We start from the raw sequence: 18,715 nt of genomic DNA, 5'->3' as shown, positions 1-18,715 counted from the left end.
GTTGTCGGACATCGGTAGTACCAGTATGTAAGGATTCACTGGAACTAATATACGACCACTGCCCTGTTCCGCTAGTGAACCCGAGCGGAATCATCCTGCTCGCTGTTCATCAAGTGGTACACGAGGCGAGCCGGTTCAACCGCCTCCGAGGTGTCCTAAGTCCGGAACGATATATACAACCGCCCATGACCCCGGTTGTACCAATACTTAATAAATACAGTACGTACCAGAATAAATGGGCCGCAACTACCCGGAACAACATGCCCTACCCGAGAGGAATCACCCTTCTCTGTGTGGAAGGGTCGGTGCACGCTCGGGTTGTACAACTGGCGCACCAAACGGTACAACCCTTCAGGGTAGTTTTTTCTGCAATGGTTAGATAGGAAGCTCTCTCCCCAAAACGAAAAAACTACATGCGAGTGTAAATATTTACTCCCTCCATTCCTAAATATAAGTCTTTTAAGAGATTTGATTAGGTGACTACATACGAAGCAAAATGAATGAATCTATACTCTAAAGTAAGTCTATATACATCCGTATGTAGTCTTTTAATAGAATGCCTAGAAAGACTTATATTTAGGAACGGAGGGAGTAGATGTGTATGTATTTGATTCACCAAATGCATTCTAATACGGACCCTTTTTAATAGTATAAATTTTCTATGACCAAAGAAATAAACGCGTTGAAAATGCCGTCTTCACATTTTTTTATTCCAAGGGGGTGTCCAACCGTCCTGTGTCATATGAAGTATACACATGTAGCTTAGGCACACAGTTAGTCCGCAAATTGCATTGTATCATCCTCAAAACCCTTAAGGCATGAAATGTGCTTTCACCTACTCCGGTGTCCTGAGCGCCACACACTCATTCTTGTGTCGACCGACATTAAACACCTCTTCGACTAACATTTTGCATCCGTTCGTAATATAAACGTGTGCGGGCGCCGGCGAATAACCGCATCTCGTCCCACCTCCACTTTCTTCCACCTCCTCCTTGTACAACATCCGTCATGACATCCAACCGCTATATAAACGTGACCAGGAGTTCTCCGACATTGCATCTGTCTGGTTTGTCCGGTGAACCAGCCTGATACTTGTCAGCTTTGCTGAAAACCCTCCAGATTTAGCGCCACCACCATCATCATCGCACCCCCTCGTCGTAGCCCTGTATAGTTCTGTTAAAATATGCCTGAAATATAAATGTTTTTGTTCAGCTTAAATGAAAATAATTCGGTTTGCACGTAACGTGTCTAGTTAGTTTAAGACGATCTAAGAGCAACTTTAATGGAGCGACCCATTTCATCTACGGTCGTCCGTTTGCATCCGCAAGGACAAAAGTGATGGCCCAACACGCGGACCCATTGCTAAAATGTGTCCGCGTCGATCCATTTCGGCTCAAATTTGGGACTGAAATGTGTCGAAACGGACGCACGCGCACCCTCGTGGTGTCCGCATGTGACCGGCCTGATCCACTTGTCACACAACCACCTAGCAACCTTTGTCTGCTAATTTAATTCGCTGACCCACTTCATTTGTGTGTATTCTGCTTGACTAGATGAATGGCACGTGACAACCTTCTAAAAAAAAAAAGAGGCAAGAGTCGCTCTCCCAAATCAAACCCCAGTCTCCCCGGTGCGCCGCCTGCGCCTACCACCGCGTCATCGGACCGCCGGCTGCCGCCTCACCTCTTCCCCGAAGGGCCGCCCGCATTTGCCTCACCGACGGTATGTATCCGGCTATCTCGCCACCCGTCCGACGCCTCCCCGCCCTGCTTCTCACGGCGACTGCAGGAACTCCGCCACTCACCGCCGGACATCCTCTCCGCCCCCATCCCCACTGAACCCTAAGCCCAGATGTGATTTGCTGGATCTGTTCTTACGCAGCTTTCAGGCAAAAAATAATAATAATTCCTAGCATGCCATCAACTCAATCTACACTAGTTTTGGGATCTTCTCAAGGGCTCAATTGATGCTAGTTCATCCTGTAAGGTGTCTTTGGCCCAATTCATACTGGAACCTGTTAATCATCAATTCCCAGTCTGAAACAGCAGCAGACCAATTTGGGAGTCGGCTTCTATCAGCCATCTTTTTTTTTTATGCCTGCAATACCCATGCCTTTTCCTGTGAATCATCATTTCTGCGTTGATGTTTGTTGAATGGACAACCGTGTGTGATTGTTAACCCCTCTATATATCTACCACCTTGGCAGCAAGACTGGGTGCGGGAGATCGCTCGAGTCAACAGCGTGGCCGGCCATGGACATGGAGGCAATTTCGGCAAGCAGCAATCGTCTTATTGAGTTGGCCGGGGGCACCCACCCACATCCTGATGCTATGGTACGCCTCCGGCAGGTGCTGAGCACTGCTGCGGCACGTTGCATCTCCAACCCCCCCATCTACGCCTATTGTCTCAAACAGATGTTGGCCAACTTCCTTCGTGATTTCGGCAATGACATCAGTGAGCTGGACAACCTCACTGCTCGCCTCCAGGCCACGCGCAGCCCTAAAGGCCGCCGCCACTCTGTCTCCCCTACTGCCCGGCTCGCCGGCCTTCATGGAAATGATCTATTCCGTGCACTGATGACCCTGCACCTGCCTGTCACCGCGCCTGCAGAGCTCTGCCTTGAGGCCGCTCTCGCCGCGCAGAGGCTCATCACGCATGACCACCTCGACATTTTCATCCACCTCTGTGAGGACGTTACGGCGGCCGATGAGTTTAACTCCAAGGTCTTCCTGGACCACATAAAAACCTTGGAGAAGTTTGTGCAAGAGCACATTGACCTCGCCTACGCCGCTGCCACTTCACGTGCAACCACTCGCGAAACGAAGTAAAAGCTTGATTGCCATAGTAATGAAGCTAGCTAGCTGAAAGTAAGGCGAAGGGGGCAGGAGGGTCATTGATTGCCATAGTAAGGAAGATGGCTTCCTCGAGTAGTTTGCTGCATCTCGTTATCGAGCCAAGAACAAAAACAACTGCTTATGTATTATGCTACTTGTCAGCGATCAAGTGTGCCTTAAGTAGTAGTAGTAGTTCTATCAAATTGCTTGTTGTGCGCTTGGCCTGCTATAATTAATTTTGTGCAATGGAGTTTGTTTGGCACCAAGTTCTGTTATTAATAGTCTATATGTTCCTTTTGTTGTGTTGCATTACCTGCCTTCTGTTTTACTTCATGCACCATGCATCTATATATTTTTCCTCTCCTTTATTTTCTGATGATGATGATGGTACATACAAATGTTGACACGCTGAAATGAACAAATTCACATTGATGAACAGTTGTCTTGAGTGTTTGTTCTGTAAGTGTTAATCTTCCAAGCCCGCTGACCATGGTTTCAGATGAAGCTGGAAATTATGAATAAAAAACACATGCCGAATCTGTGTTTTTATACTCTTGAGGAGAATGTGCGTCTAGCATGTGGTAGTGACCTCCTGAGTGGGGCTACCAACCAGGGTTTGAATCCTGGTTCTCACAAAAAAAGGCCCCTCGCTGTGTATACTTGAGTTGTGCAAGCCAGCGTGTTCGCTGTGCATACTTGCACCGCGCAAGCTGGCATTCGGGGCCTTTTCTCAACGTTACGATGCAATCCCTTCAGGATATCTCTCCCCTTAGGTCGAGTTTTTATAATTTTCCTCGAGTATTTTCAGGCTGCCGACTGCCTTATTCAAAGTTGTTGGATTCAGGAGTGTTCTTCAGTACCATGTAAATGTTGATAATTTCTATCTTAAGAATAAACCTTCCTTATACGGCTAGATACTATTTTCTCTTTTCTTTTGTGATTTACGTACCTACTTGCTTATTTTTATTCTGATTCCCTTTTTAGTTTCTCTCAAAGATTCAACATTGAAAATGGCTATTGTATTACCTGGTCATGTCACTTATTCATTCTTTTTTCCTAATAACCTGGCTTATATGATATATGTATTAAACTTGTGTATTTTTCATTCAGAATTATTACGAAAGCAGTATTGAACTATTGACATCTAAATGAGCTGCTCCATCAACTATTTATTCACTATATGCAAGATTTCGTGCATTACACAACATTTTTCCTTCTATTGCATATATCTTGTTGAAGTGTATGTGTGGATTGCTTAGCCCTTTCCATCAGTTTGGACTTTTGATTTTGTTGGCTAGTGCATGAAGCTTAACATGATATCAGAGCTAAGGTCTTGAGTTCAAGTCCTGGCTTTCACAGTCTATTAAAAAAAGAACTGTTTCCCCCTTTGTGTCCACATATAGGCATCTTGAGCCATTGTGGCATCACAAGGCAGTGTGATATTGCCATCGCTTGCAAAGCTAAACTCCTCCTGGAACATCCTTGGGAGCTCCTGGTACACCAATGGTACCTTGAAGCGCCTCCCATCAGCTGTGTACATGACAAAGTGGCCCTTGACTGCTATTGAGGTGCAGAACTCTTCATCTTCTTTGGCTGTTGTTGTCAGGCTCTTCCTCTCAATTGTTGCCATCCTCTGCCACTTCTTTGCTAATTGAGCAAGTCTCTTGGTGCTGACCATTGTTGGTCCCGGGTCTTGTTTTTCAGCTAGGAATTCGGAGAAGTGAGCGATAGATGTTGTAATACTCTGTTGGTGGTGGATGAGCTGATGAAGTGATCCTGTTAATCTTAGCCATTTGCTGAATTTATAGCCGAGAGGAAGGACATTGTGACGGTGAAGTGTAGTTGTCATCAGAAGAGATGGCAGGGGACAAGGCCATGGGATCATCACATGCAGTGTTGTAGCATATATGATTATTTTGGATTAGATTGTGATGTGACCAAATGTTTGGAGCATCAAAACATGGGTCGTCTGCTCTCATTCCATCTGTCAGTGTGGCAAGATGGTGAGGGACAATGCCATGATCTGTTCGGTCACTCTGTTATGGATGGATTGGGTTTAGATATCATCAGTGTCAATGATCATGCTGCTATCTGAAGCTCTGATTTGACTCCTGTTTTGCTGAAATGCAAAAAACATGTAGGACTAAAAGATCAGTAACTCGTTCATGGCCATGATCGGCCGCCGCTAAACTTTCAGTCTTAGATTGGTTATTGATCAGTCAGATCTCAGATGATGTAATTCTGCCTGAATCAACTTGTTCGACCATCGTCGTTATTTCTTCAAATCATGGTCTTGTCCGTGCACACTGAAGCTCCGCCACTGTCCGTGCATGACCAGTCTCCAGTCCAGCATCTCATGTGGTCTCTCCATTTCATTGTTGCTTCCCCCATTTTCACTTATGTCAGAACGGGTTAAAAAAGGTACTCTGTTTTCAGAGGTATACTCCCTTTAAATCATGTTCTTTTTAGAGATCCTACTACGGACTATATACGGATGTATGTGGACATATTTCAAGAGTAGATTCACTCAATTTTCTTCGTATGTAGTCCGTAGTGAAATCTCTAGAAAGACTTAATACTTAGGAACAGAGGGAGTATTTCATAACTTTAGTTCTTATGTAAGTGTTTGATAACTACTCCCTCCGTTCCTAAATATAAGTCTTTTAGAGTTTTTAGTAGGGAACTACATACGGATGTATATAGACATACTTTAGAGTATAGATTAACTCATTTTGCTCCGTATGTAGTCACTTAGTGAAATCTCTTAAAAGACTTATATTTAGGAACGGAGGGAGTAGTTTTCATACTGTTACTAATTCGGCAGCTGTTCATTAATTATTCAGCTGAACTTGCGGTTAAATGAAATGTACCCCCTCCGTCCCACAGTATAAGAGCATTCAAGCTAACATAGCTTGAAAAACACTCTTATATTGTTGGGACGGAGGAGGTAATTCTAAGCTGCTAACTCATATGCATGCATACCTGAATGTATGAGCGTTTGCTTGTAAAGTCAAAGCACCTGCCTCATTCTTCAAGAAAAACATGTGCGAGACTTGATTAGGATTTTTCAAAAATAGCAGCATGCATTAGTGTTAGTAGTTTCAAAGTGTACACATTTACTAGGTTTGTTAAAACACAACTATAATTGTGTTACTGAAGCTTTATCGCTGCATTCACACTCCAAAGCAGACATTTAAACTGAACATTTTGCAAATTCCATCACAAAACTTTGTTCCATTTCTAATCTTCTAACTTCATATTTACATCTTCCATTGAACAAACAATAGTGCCTAGAACAAGGATCCTAGCTTGCTGACATTCTTCAGAAGCTAACAAACACCTACATAATGGTTAAGCCCTACGCATGGCACCACCACATCACCATCAAAGCAGCACGGTCTTGCAATGGAGCTCAGGAACGCCATCACTACCTCCATGGAGGCATCTCTCCTGAGCAAACACATGGCGTATTCCATGACTGCAGTATCACAGGGCAGCGTGATGCGACCATTATCTCCGCCCTCGAATCCAAATTCCTCTTGAGACATCCTCAGCAGCTCACTGAAGACCGCTGTGCTGAGGTACTCCACTGGCACCTCAAACCGGCTGCCATCGGAGGTGTATACCATGCAGTGTCCCTTCACCGCTACTGAGGTCACCGTGCGGCACTCGGCGGCCGCTCTTTTCGCCGTTGTAGTCTGGGTGATCCTCTTCCTCCCAATAGCCACCATTCTCTGCCACTTGTTTGCCAGTTGGGCAAGCCTCTTGGCACTGACCATGACTGCTTCTCCTCTTCTCTTCGCTGAAAGTTCAGAGAAACTTTTGTAGCAGCTATGTGCTGTGGTAGTGCTTGGTTTGTGGATGAAGTGATGAAGATGGTAAGCTGATAGATTTATAGGTGAGGAGGAAGAGAAGAGAACAATGCAATGCAGTGCATGTGCAGCTACCAAGCTATCATGACAAGTTGGCAACGGACAGAGCCAAGTAGTCAGAAGATGCACAAGCTGGCAACGGACAGAGCCAAGAAGATGCTGCAGAGTGTATGGGCATGCAATGTGATTGTGGTCTTGATTTGATTCCTCTGAGACTATCGATACTAGCAGCGTAGTCTTGGGTGCTTGGACATTGTGAATTGCTCCCATACTGACCTGTTTCAAGAGACATGTGACTGAGGGCCACCTGAAACTGGCTCCATTTGTGTCTGTGAGTTCCTGCTTGACTTTTGATTATATCCTAATGATAAGAAGTTTGTAGAGTGGCCGCCCCCTGAGATGTAGATATCCGGGCTGAGATGCAATTTGCCCAAATTGTCTAGGCTAAGAAATTCTCTCTGAAAATTTCATTGAAATCTTGTGCTGGTCTAGGTAGCACATGATCTGTTTGATTTTCGGCATCTCATGATGAGTTCTGCTTCTTGCATTTCCTGTCTCTTGGATATAGGATTACACAACTAGAATCAAACTTGTTGTGAAGCAACCACCTTTTTTTTAATTATTTCCTGTGAAAGTGGCACATCACATTTTCAAGCAGAACCAGATGTCTCCGATGCCAAAAAAAAAAAGTGCAGATCTGATGTGTGTTTTGTTGACTGCTCGGTTACAATACATTGTCCTATATTGTAAAATGTGATGTTTCCAGTTATATTTTATTTTCTTGGACATGACCATGTGGACAAGAAAATAAGAATGATTCAAAAGGGGAATTGGCTCCTTGTGGACAGACATATTCAGCATTTGTAATTGTCCGTCTTTCTGTAGTCCTTCTGGTTTTGAACGTGTTCATATTTGTTTAGAGACTCCATTCTCATACTCCAATCTTCTTGGATTAACAGTTAATTTGGGATTGAAGCTTGTGAACTGATGGTAAAATTAGTCTGTTGCAATGCCTGGGTTAATCTGTAGGTGATGGCTGGAAAGGCTGATTTGATCTCTCCAGTCAAAAGACGTGCATGCACGGTGTGGTATGGCAACACACTCTGATTTGATCTCTGATAAGTACATTGCTGCATCTTGGCCTTACACTTGTTGTTAGCGCTGCATGCCAACTTGTCGCCCATGTAGAGTAGAGTCGAGGATGGGGGCTAATCTCAGATTATTTATGGCATAGGCACAAGGCCATATTTGCAAATTGATATAGTAGTATGAAATTGTGATCAAGTAATGTCCACTCCTGCAAAAATGATTAGAATTCTGCACAGGACATCGATCTCATTATGTTCAGACAAATGTAAATTCCTTTTCCTTGCATTATTTCTTTTTGAAAATAAATCATGTAGAGACAATAGTTCAGCTACCAAACATGAGCTACTTGTAATCTTACAGCCAAGTGTCTCGACCACTGAAGAGATTTTGTCACTTAATAACGATCATGAGCTACTTTTAATCTTGTACTCCCTCCGTTCCATATTCAGTGTCGCTGATTTAGTACAATTCTCAATGATCTAGTACATCGGAATTGTACTAAATCAGAGATACTTAATATGGAACGGAGAGAGTAGTTAGCTAGGTGTGTGGAGCATTGAAGGTATTTTATCTTCTTGTTGCATGAGCGACTCTCACACTACAAATCTCCTTCTCAGGGTACATTTCGTTAAGGTATGATTAATCAAGCACCCAAAATGATTAGTATGTATATGATTGCGCAATCACAAACAGAAATGGGCCCAATTTACATATAACTCATATGCTGCTTATACTATTTGCCAGTGAAACATATCGGTATGGCAGATGTCGAAGCATACCCAAAGACTATGCTTGTTCTGTCCAACAAGTGGCAAACTCATGGCCCCAGACAAATCAAATCAAGAATCACATTGCACTCTTGCAGTTAGCATTGCATGTTCTGTGTTCATGGCCATGTCCCTTGCCAACCTGTCATGATAGCTGCACCTAAGCTGCATTGTCCTCTTTACTTTCTCCGTCACCCCTATAAATCCCTCAGATTAGCACCACCACCAGCAGCAGCATATCAAGTTCATTCAGAAGCCAAAGCAGCATTACTACACCTAGCCAAGAAAGAAGTACAAGGAGGAGCAAGACAAGCATGGTTAGTGCCAAGAGACTTGCTCAGATGGCAAAGAAGTGGCAGAGGATGGCAGCCCTGGGGAGGAAGAGGCTCACCCGGACCACGACGGCCGCGAAAGGAGTATCCAATGACGAGTGCTGCGCGACATGGCCATCGGTGGCGATGAAAGGCCACTGCATGGTGTACACCATAGACGGGGCACGGTTCGAGGTGCCGCTGGCATACCTCGGCACGCCCATCTTGAGCGAGCTCCTGACGATGTCCCAGGAGGAGTTCGGCTTTGCAGGCGGCGATGACGGGAGGATCGTGCTGCCCTGTGATGCAGCGGTCATGGAGTACGCCATGTGCTTGCTCCGGAGAGATGCCTCCACGGAAGTCATGAAGGCATTCACGAGCTCCGTCGCGAGGCCATGCAGCAGCTTTGAAGGTGGTGTGGTGGGCGTAGGGCCTAACCAGCAAGTACTAGCTGTTTGTTAGCTTCTGCAGAACAGCTGCCGTAGTGTCCATCTTTAGCCCGCTTCTGTTTGTTGCGTGGTGTGAATATACAGTTGCAAGCGGTAGGCTGGACTATAGGATAGTAATGAAGATTACCTTGCATAGCACAGTCGACATTTGTAATTCCAATAGATAGCCAAGGGTATAAACGCACACATATCTTTTTGACAAGAGGTACTACCAATGTGCATCATTCCTTGTGTCTCTGATTTGCTAGACCAAGTTGAATCGGCACCGTAGCAGTTTGCCGGAATGGAAGGATACTGGGAGAACAGAGAACGGATCGGCCTTTCTCTAGTCCAACCAGTACCAAACTGATAGCCACAGAGAAACAAAATCAAGATTACACTGCACTCTTGAAGTTACAACTAGAGAATGATGCGCTGAGGTGATGATTGTATTGCATCAGAGAGTACATATATATACACGCTGTGGTGTTGGTTTACAACGGCAGCAAGCCATGCATGCCGTGCATGCAGGTGCATGCGCACGACCTGGCGAGGAGTAGCGCCTAAGCTACCTATCAAGATCCGCATGACCAGGGAGTAGGAGTTATCCAGAGGGAGGTTCCGAACACCCCCCCGCAGTTGAAACGTGCGGTTCGCCGACGTTGAGACTGGACCGAAAGTCAAGGAATACACTGGTCGGCAGACCCTTGGTGAATATGCCAGCAAACTGCGAGCTCGTGGGCACGTGAAGGACGCGGATTTTTCCAAGGGCGACACGTTCACGGACGAAGTGTAGATCGATCTCGATGTGCTTGGTGCATTGATGTTGCACGGGGTTGCTTGACATATAGACGGCGCTGATGTTGTCGCAGTAGACCACTGTGGCGCGAGACGGCGGGTGGTGGAGCTCATCGAGGAGCTGTCGGAGCCACATCGACTCGGCGACGGCGTTGGCGACGGCTCTGTATTCTGCCTCGGCGCTCGATCGCGAGACAGTGACCTGCCGCTTCGAGGATCAAGAGAGAAGGTTGGAGCCGAGGTAGACGCAGTAGCCTAACGTGGAACGGCGAGTGTCGGGGCAGCCCGCCCAATCAGCGTCGGAGTAGGCGACTAGATCAGTGCCGGTGTCGCGGTGGATCCGAAGCCCCAGATGTGTTGTACCACGCAGATATCGGAGAATGCGCTTCACAAGCTGATAGTGGCAGTCACGCGAGGCATGCATGAACATGCAGCACTGCTGAACGGCGTAGGAGAGGTCGGGGCGTGTCAACGTGATGTACTGGAGAGCACCAACCAAGTTGCGGTAGAGTGACGGATCGTGGAAGAGAGGACCGGTGTCGATGGAGAGCTTGGAGGACGTGTCGACCGGAGTGGAGATGGGCTTGCAGTTGAGCATGCCTGCACGGTCGAGGATCTCCAGGGCGTACTGTTCCTGAGAGAGAAACAACGCGTGTGTAGTGGTGGTGACGTTGATGCCGAGGAAGTGATGAAGAGCGCCGAGGTCGATCATCGCGAATTCGCGGCCGAGCGACTGGATGGCGGAGTCGAGGACCGCGGCAGAGCTGGCGGTGAGGATGATGTCGTCGACGTAGAGCAGCAGGTAGGCGAGCTGGTCGTCGCGTCAAAGGATGAAGAGAGATGTATCCGAGCGGGACGCGACGAAGCCGAGCGTCCGGAGGTAGGCGGTGAAGCGGGTGAACCACGCACGCGGAGCGTGCTTGAGACCGTAGAGGGAACGGTTCAGCCGGCAGACGTGAGATGGTGATGCAGCGTCGACGAATCCGGAGGGCTGATGGCAGTAGTGTTGGAATTATGCCCTAGAGGCAATAATAAATATAGTTATTATTATAATTCTTGTATCAAGATAATCGTTTATTATCCATGCTATAATTGTATTGAATGAAGACTCATTTACATGTGTGGATACATAGACAAAACACTGTCCCTAGCAAGCCTCTAGTTGGCTAGCCAGTTGATCAAAGATAGTCAGTGTCTTCTGATTATGAACAAGGTGTTGTTGCTTGATAACTGTATCACGTCATTAGGAGAATCACGTGATGGACTAGACCCAAACTAATAGACGTAGCATGTTGATCGTGTCATTTTGTTGCTACTGTTTTCTGCGTGTCAAGTATTTATTCCTATGACCATGAGATCATATAACTCACTGACACCGAAGGAATGCTTTATGTGTATCAAACGTCGCAACGTAACTGGGTGACTATAAAGATGCTCTACAGGTATCTTCGAAGGTGTTAGTTGAGTTAGTATGGATCAAGACTGGGATTTGTCACTCCGTGTGACGGAGAGGTATCTCGGGGCCCACTCGGTAATACAACATCACACACAAGCCTTGCAAGCAATGTGACTTACTGTAAGTTACGGGATCTTGTATTACGGAACGAGTAAAGAGACTTGCCGGTAAACGAGATTGAAATAGGTATACGGATACTGACGATCGAATCTCGTGCAAGTAACATACCGAAGGACAAAGGGAATGACATACGGGATTATATGAATCCTTGGCACTGAGGTTCAAACGATAAGATCTTCGTAGAATATGTAGGATTCAATATGGGCATCCAGGTCCCGCTATTGGATATTGACCGAGAAATCTCTCGGGTCATGTCTACATAGTTCTCGAACCCGCAGGGTCTGCACACTTAAGGTTCGACGTTGTTTTATGCGTATTTGAGTTATATGGTTGGTTACCGAATGTTGTTCGGAATCCCAAATGAGATCACGGACGTCACGAGGGTTTTCGGAATGGTCCGGAAACGAAGATTGATATATAGGATGACCTCATTTGATTACCGGAAGGTTTTCGGAGTTACCGGGAATGTGCCGGGAATGACGAATGGGTTCGGAAGACCATAGGCCTTGAGGGTGGCACACCAGTCCTTAGTGGGCTGGTGGGACAGCCCAAAAGGGCTCTATGCGCCAAGAGAAGAAAAATCAAGAGGAAAGAAAAAAAAAGGAGGAAGTGGGAAGGAAGGGGGACTCCCTCCCACCAAACCAAGTCCAACTCGGTTTGGAGGGGGGGAGTCCTCCCCCCTTGGACTCGGCCGACCCCCTTGGGGCTCCTTGAGCCCCAAGGCAAGGTCCCCTCCCTCCCACCTATATATACGGAGGTTTTAGGGCTGATTTACGACGACTTTTCCACGGCAGCCCGACCACATACCTCCATGGTTTTTCCTTTAGATCGCGTTTCTGCGGAGCTCGGGCGGAACCCTGCTGAGACAAGGTCATCACCAACCTCTGGAGCGCCGTCACCCTACCGGAGAACTCTTCTACCTCTCCGTCTCTCTTGCTGGATCAAGAAGGCCGAGATCATCGTCGAGCTGTACGTGTGCTGAACGCGGAGGTGCCGTCCGTTCGGTACTAGATCGTGGGACTGATCGCGGGATTGTTCGCGGGGCGGATCGAGGGACGTGAGGACGTTCCACTACATCAACCGCGTTCTCTAACGCTTTTGCTGTACGGTCTACAAGGGTACGTAGATCACTCATCCCCTCTCGTAGATGGACATCACCATGATAGGTCTTCGTGCGCGTAGGAAATTTTTTGTTTCCCATGCGACGTTCCCCAACAGTGGTATCAGAGCTAGGTTCATGCGTAGATGTCTTCTCGAGTAGATCACAAAGTTTTTTGTGGGAGGTGATGTGCGTTTTGCTGCCCTCCTTAGTCTTTTCTTGATTCCGCGGTATTGTTGGATTGAAGCGGCTTGGACCGACATTACTCGTACGCTTACGAGAGACTGGTTTCATCGTTACGAGTAACTCCGTTGCTCAAAGATGACTGACAAGTGTCGGTTTCTCCAACTTTAGTTGAATCGGATTTGACCGAGGAGGTCCTTGGATGAGGTTAAATAGCAACTCATATATCTTCGTTGTGGTGTTTGCGTAAGTAAGATGCGATCCTACTAGATACCCTTGGTCACCACGTAAAACATGCAACAACAAAATTAGAGGACGTCTAACTTGTTTTTGCAGGGTATGCTTGTGATGTGATATGGCCAACGATGTGATGTGATATATTGGATGTATGAGATGATCATGTTGTAAGAGAAATATCGACTTGCACGTCGATGGTACGACAACCGGCAGGAGCCATAGGGTTGTCTTTATACTAACGTTTGTGCTTGCAGATGCGTTTACTATTTTGCTAGGATGTAGCTTTAGTAGTAATAGCATGAGTAGCACGACAACCCCGATGGCAACACGTTGATGGAGATCATGGCGTGGCGCCGGTGACAAGAAGATCGTGCCGGTGCTTTGGTGATGGAGATCAAGAAGCACGTGATGATGGCCATATCATGTCACTTATGAATTGCATGTGATGTTAATCCTTTTATGCACCTTATTTTGCTTAGAACGACGGTAGCATTATGAGGTGATCTCTCACTAAAATTTCAAGACGAAATTGTGTTCTCCCCGACTGTGCACCGTTGCTACAGTTCGTCGTTTCGAGACACCACGTGATGATCGGGTGTGATAGACTCAACGTTCACATACAACGGGTGCAAAACAGTTGCGCACGCGGAACACTCGGGTTAAGCTTGACGAGCCTAGCATGTGCAGACATGGCCTCGGAACACATGAGACCGAAAGGTCGATCATGAATCATATAGATGATATGATTAGCATAGGGATGCTTACCACTGAAACTATACTCAACTCACGTGATGATCGGACTTGAGATAGTGTAAGTGGATCATGAACCACTCAAATGACTAGAGAGATGTACTTTTTGAGTGGGAGTTTAGCATATAATTTGATTAAGTTAAACTCTAATTATCTTGAACATAGTCTAAGTCCACTTTGAATATATTTTTGTTGTAGATCATGGCTCACGCGACAGTCATCCTGAATTTTAATACGTTCCTAGAGAAAGCTAAGTTGAAAGATGATGGAAGCAACTTTGTAGACTGGGCTCGTAATCTTAAGCTAATCTTACAAGATGGGAAGAAGGATTATGTCCTTAATGCTGCGTTAGGAGATGAACCACCCGCTACGGCTGATCAGGATGTTAAGAACGCTTGGTTAGCACGTAAGGAGGACTACTAATAGTTCAATGTGCAGTCTTGTATGACTTAGAACCGGGACTTCAACGTCGCTTTGAGCGTCATGGAGCATTTGAGATGTCCAGGAGTTGGAGTTTATCTTTCAGAAGAACGCCCGGATCGAGAGGTATGAGACCTCCGATAAATTCTATGCTTGCAAGATGGAGGAAAACTCGTCCGTCAGTGAACATGTGCTCAAAATGTCTGGGTACTCAAACCGTCTAGCTGAGCTGGGGATTGAACTCCCGCAAGAAGCTATCACTGACAGAATCCTTCAATCACTGCCGCCAAGCTATAAAGGCTTTGTGTTGAACTACAAAATGCAAGGGATGAACAAGTCACCCGGCGAGTTGTTTGCGATGTTGAAAGTCGCAGAGTCTGAACTCCGTAAAGAGCATCAAGTGTTGATGGTGAATAAGACCACTAGTTTCAAGAGAAACGACAAAGGCAAGAAGGGCAATTCGAAGAAGAGCGGCAAGCCTGTTGCCAATCCGCCGAAGAAACCCAAAGCTGGACCTAAGCCTGAAACAGAGTGTTACTATTGCAAGGGTATGGGTCACTGGAAGCGCAATTGCCCCAAGTATCTCGCAGATAAGAAGGCGGGCAAAGAAAAATCAGGTATATTTGATATACATGTTATTGATGTGTACTTAACCGGCTCTCGTAGTAGTGCATGGGTATTCGATACCGGTTCTGTTGCTCATATTTGCAACTCGAAACAGGAACTGCGGAATAGACGAAGGCTGGCGAAAGATGAAGTGACGATGCGCGTAGGAAATGGTTCCAAGGTTGATACAATCGCCGTCGGCACAGTGTCACTTCAACTACCATCAGGATTAGTGATGAACTTAAATCATTGTTATTTAGTGCCTGCGTTGAGCATGAACATTATATCTGGATCTTTTTTATTGCGAGACGGTTACTCTTTTAAGTCAGAGAATAATGGTTGTTTTATTTCTATGAGTAACATCTTTTATGGTCATGCACCGAATGTGAGAGGATTGTTCATATTGAATCTTGATAGCGATACGCATATACATAACATTGAGACCAAAAGAGTTAGAGTTAACAATGATAGCGCCATATTTTTGTGGCACTGTCGCTTAGGTCATATTGGTGTAAAGCGCATGAAGAAACTCCATGCTGATGGACTTTTGGAGTCACTTGACTTTGATTCACTTGACACATGCGAACCATGCTTCATGGGCAAGATGACTAAGACTCCGTTCTCCGGAACAATGGAGCGTGCAAGTGACTTGTTGGAAATCATACATACCGATGTGTGTGGTCCGATGAGCGTGGAGGCACGCGGCGGATATCGTTATTTTCTCACCTTCACTGACGATTTAAGTAGATATGGTTATGTCTACTTGATGAAGCACAAGTCTGAAACATTTGAAAAGTTCAAGCAATTTCAGAGTGAAGTGGAAAATCATCGGAACAAGAAGATCAAGTTCCCGCGGTCTGATCGTGGGGGTGAATATCTGAGTTTCGAGTTTGGTGCTCAAATAAGACAGTGTGGAATTGTTTCACAGTTAACACCGCCTGGAACACCTCAGCGTAATGGTGTGTCCGAACGTCGTAATCGTACTCTATTAGAGCTGGTGCGATCTATGATGTCTCTTACTGTTTTGCCGTTATCATTTTGGGGCTATGCATTAGAAACAGCTGCATTCACTTTACATAGGGCACCATCAAAATCCGTTGAGACGACACCATACGAACAGTGGTATGGCAAAAGGCCAAAGTTGTCGTTTCTTAAAGTTTGGGGATGTGATGCTTATGTCAAAAAGCTTCAGCCTGAAAAGCTGGAACCCAAAGCGGAAAGGTGCGTCTTCATAGGTTACCCAAAAGAGACAGTTGGGTACACCTTCTATCTCAAATCCGAGGGCAAAGTGTTTGTTGCTAAAAACGGAGCTTTTCTCGAGAAGGAGTTTCTCTCGAGAGAATTGAGTGGGAGGAAGATAGAACTTGACGAGGTTGTCGAACCTCTCATCCCTCTGAATGGTGGCGCAGGGCAAAGGGAAACCTCTGTCATTGCGACGCCGGTTGAGGAGGAAGTTAATGATGATGATCATGAAACTCCAGTTCAAGTTTCTGTCGAACCACGCTGGTCGACGAGACCACGTACTGCTCCAGAGTGGTACGGTAATCCCGTCTTATCAATCTTGTTGTTAGACAACAATGAACCTGCGAATTATGAAGAAGCAATGGTGGGCCCAGATTCCAACAAATGGCTGGAAGCCATGAAATCCGAGATAGGATCCATGTATGAGAACAAAGTGTGGACTTTGGAGGTACTACCTGAGGGCCGCAAGGCTATTCAGAACAAATGGATCTTTAAGAGGAAGACGGACGCTGACGGTAATGTAACCGTTTATAAAGCTCGACTTGTGGCAAAGGGTTTTTCAAAAATTCAAGGAATTGACTACGATGAGACTTTCTCACCCGTAGCAATGCTTAAGTCCGTCAGAATCATGTTAGCAATAGCTGCATTTTTCGATTATGAAATCTGGCAGATGGATGTCAAAACGGCGTTCCTTAACGGTTTCCTTAAGGAAGAGTTGTATATGATACAACCCGAAGGTTTTGTCGATCCTAAGAATGCTAACAAGGTGTGCAAGCTCCAGCGATCCATTTATGGACTGGTGCAAGCATCTTGGAGTTGGAACAAACGCTTTGATGAGGTGATCAAAGCATTTGGGTTTATACAAGTGGTTGGAGAATCTTGTATTTACAAGAAAGTGAGTGGGAGCTCTGTGGCGTTTCTAATATTATATGTGGATGACATATTACTGATTGGAAACAACGTAGAGTTTTTGGAGCGCATAAAAGGTTACTTGAATAAAAGTTTCTCTATGAAGGACCTAGGAGAAGCTGCTTACATTCTAGGCATTAAGATCTATAGGGATAGATCAAAACGCCTGATAGGACTTTCACAAAGCACATACCTTGATAAAGTTTTGAAGAGGTTCAAAATGGAACAATCCAAGAAAGGGTTCTTGCCAGTTCTACAAGGTACGAGATTGAGTAAAACTCAGTGCCCAGCAACTGATGAAGATAGAGAGCATATGCGCTCCGTCCCCTATGCTTCAGCCATAGGTTCTATCATGTATGCGATGTTGTGCACTAGACCAGATGTTAACCTGGCCATAAGTATGACAGGTAGGTTCCAGAGTAATCCAGGAGTGGATCACTGGACAGCGGTCAAGAATATCCTGAAGTACCTGAAAAGGACTAAGGAGATGTTTCTCGTGTATGGAGGTGACGAAGAGCTCGCCGTAAAGGGTTACGTCGATGCAAGCTTTGACACAAATCCGGACGACTCTAAGTCGCAAACCGGATACGTATTTATTCTTAATGGGGTGCAGTTAGCTGGTGCAGTTCCAAGCAAAGCGTCGTAGCAGATTCTACATGTGAAGCAGAGTACATGGCTGCCTCGGAGGCGGCTAAGGAGGGTGTCTCGATGAAGCAGTTCATGACGGATCTTGGAGTGGTGCCAAGCGCACTGAATCCAATAACCTTGTTCTGTGACAACACTAGTGCCATTGCCTTAGCAAAGGAACCACGGTTTCACAAGAAGACCAGACACATCAAACGACGCTTCAACCTCATCCGCGACTACGTCGAGGAAGAGGACGTGAATATATGCAAAGTGCACACGGATCTGAATGTAGCAGACCCGCTGACTAAACCTCTTCCACGGCCAAAACATGATCGACACCAGAACTGTATGGGTGTTAGATTTATTACAATGTAATTCACATGGTGATGTGAGGGCTAGATTATTGACTCTAGTGCAAGTGGGGACTGTTGGAATTATGCCCTAGAGGCAATAATAAATATAGTTATTATTATAATTCTTGTATCAAGATAATCGTTTATTATCCATGCTATAATTGTATTGAATGAAGACTCATTTACATGTGTGGATACATAGACAAAACACCGTCCCTAGCAAGCCTCTAGTTGGCTAGCCAGTTGATCAAAGATAGTCAGTGTCTTGTGATTATGAACAAGGTGTTGTTGCTTGATAACTGGATCACGTCATTAGGAGAATCACGTGATGGACTAGACCCAAACTAATAGACGTAGCATGTTGATCGTGTCATTTAGTTGCTACTGTTTTCTGCGTGTCAAGTATTTATTCCTATGACCATGAGATCATATAACTCACTGACACCGGAGGAATGCTTTGCGTGTATCAAACGTCGCAACGTAACTGGGTGACTATAAAGATGCTCTACAAGTATCTCCGAAGGTGTTAATTGAGTTAGTATGGATCAAGACTGGGATTTGTCACTCCGTGTGACGGAGAGGTATCTCGGGGCCCACTCGGTAATACAACATCA

General features: G+C 45.7%; 3 protein-coding genes across 3 annotated transcripts; 2 read left to right on the top strand and 1 right to left on the bottom strand.

Moving 5' to 3' along the window:
- The first annotated feature begins 1,579 nt into the window (after positions 1 to 1,579).
- LOC123451801 lies at positions 1,580 to 3,131 on the top strand. Its single transcript, XM_045128342.1, has 2 exons — positions 1,580 to 1,722; positions 2,207 to 3,131. Exon 2 carries the CDS (start codon positions 2,253 to 2,255, stop codon positions 2,826 to 2,828), a length of 576 nt encoding a protein of 191 aa, XP_044984277.1. The 5' UTR covers positions 1,580 to 1,722; positions 2,207 to 2,252; the 3' UTR covers positions 2,829 to 3,131.
- Positions 3,132 to 5,570: 2,439 nt separating this feature from the next.
- Positions 5,571 to 8,119, bottom strand: LOC123451799 (auxin-responsive protein SAUR36-like). The gene has a single exon (XM_045128340.1). It carries the CDS (start codon positions 6,974 to 6,976, stop codon positions 6,164 to 6,166), a length of 813 nt encoding a protein of 270 aa, XP_044984275.1. The 5' UTR covers positions 6,977 to 8,119; the 3' UTR covers positions 5,571 to 6,163.
- A 145-nt stretch (positions 8,120 to 8,264) lies between these two features.
- LOC123451800 (auxin-responsive protein SAUR36-like) lies at positions 8,265 to 9,546 on the top strand. Its single transcript, XM_045128341.1, has one exon. It carries the CDS (start codon positions 8,877 to 8,879, stop codon positions 9,333 to 9,335), a length of 459 nt encoding a protein of 152 aa, XP_044984276.1. The 5' UTR covers positions 8,265 to 8,876; the 3' UTR covers positions 9,336 to 9,546.
- The last annotated feature ends 9,169 nt before the right edge of the window (positions 9,547 to 18,715 follow it).

This window comes from Hordeum vulgare, chromosome 5H (genome assembly GCF_904849725.1).
Source record: "Hordeum vulgare subsp. vulgare chromosome 5H, MorexV3_pseudomolecules_assembly, whole genome shotgun sequence".
Classification (NCBI taxonomy): domain Eukaryota; kingdom Viridiplantae; phylum Streptophyta; class Magnoliopsida; order Poales; family Poaceae; genus Hordeum; species Hordeum vulgare.
This window is presented reverse-complemented; position numbering and strand designations above follow the sequence as displayed.

Coding starts and splice junctions, on each gene's coding strand:
- LOC123451801 (XM_045128342.1), top strand. CDS start 2,253: ATGGACATGGAGGCAATTTCGGCAAGCAGCAATCGTCTTATTGAGTTG.
- LOC123451799 (XM_045128340.1), bottom strand. CDS start 6,976: ATGGGAGCAATTCACAATGTCCAAGCACCCAAGACTACGCTGCTAGTA.
- LOC123451800 (XM_045128341.1), top strand. CDS start 8,877: ATGGTTAGTGCCAAGAGACTTGCTCAGATGGCAAAGAAGTGGCAGAGG.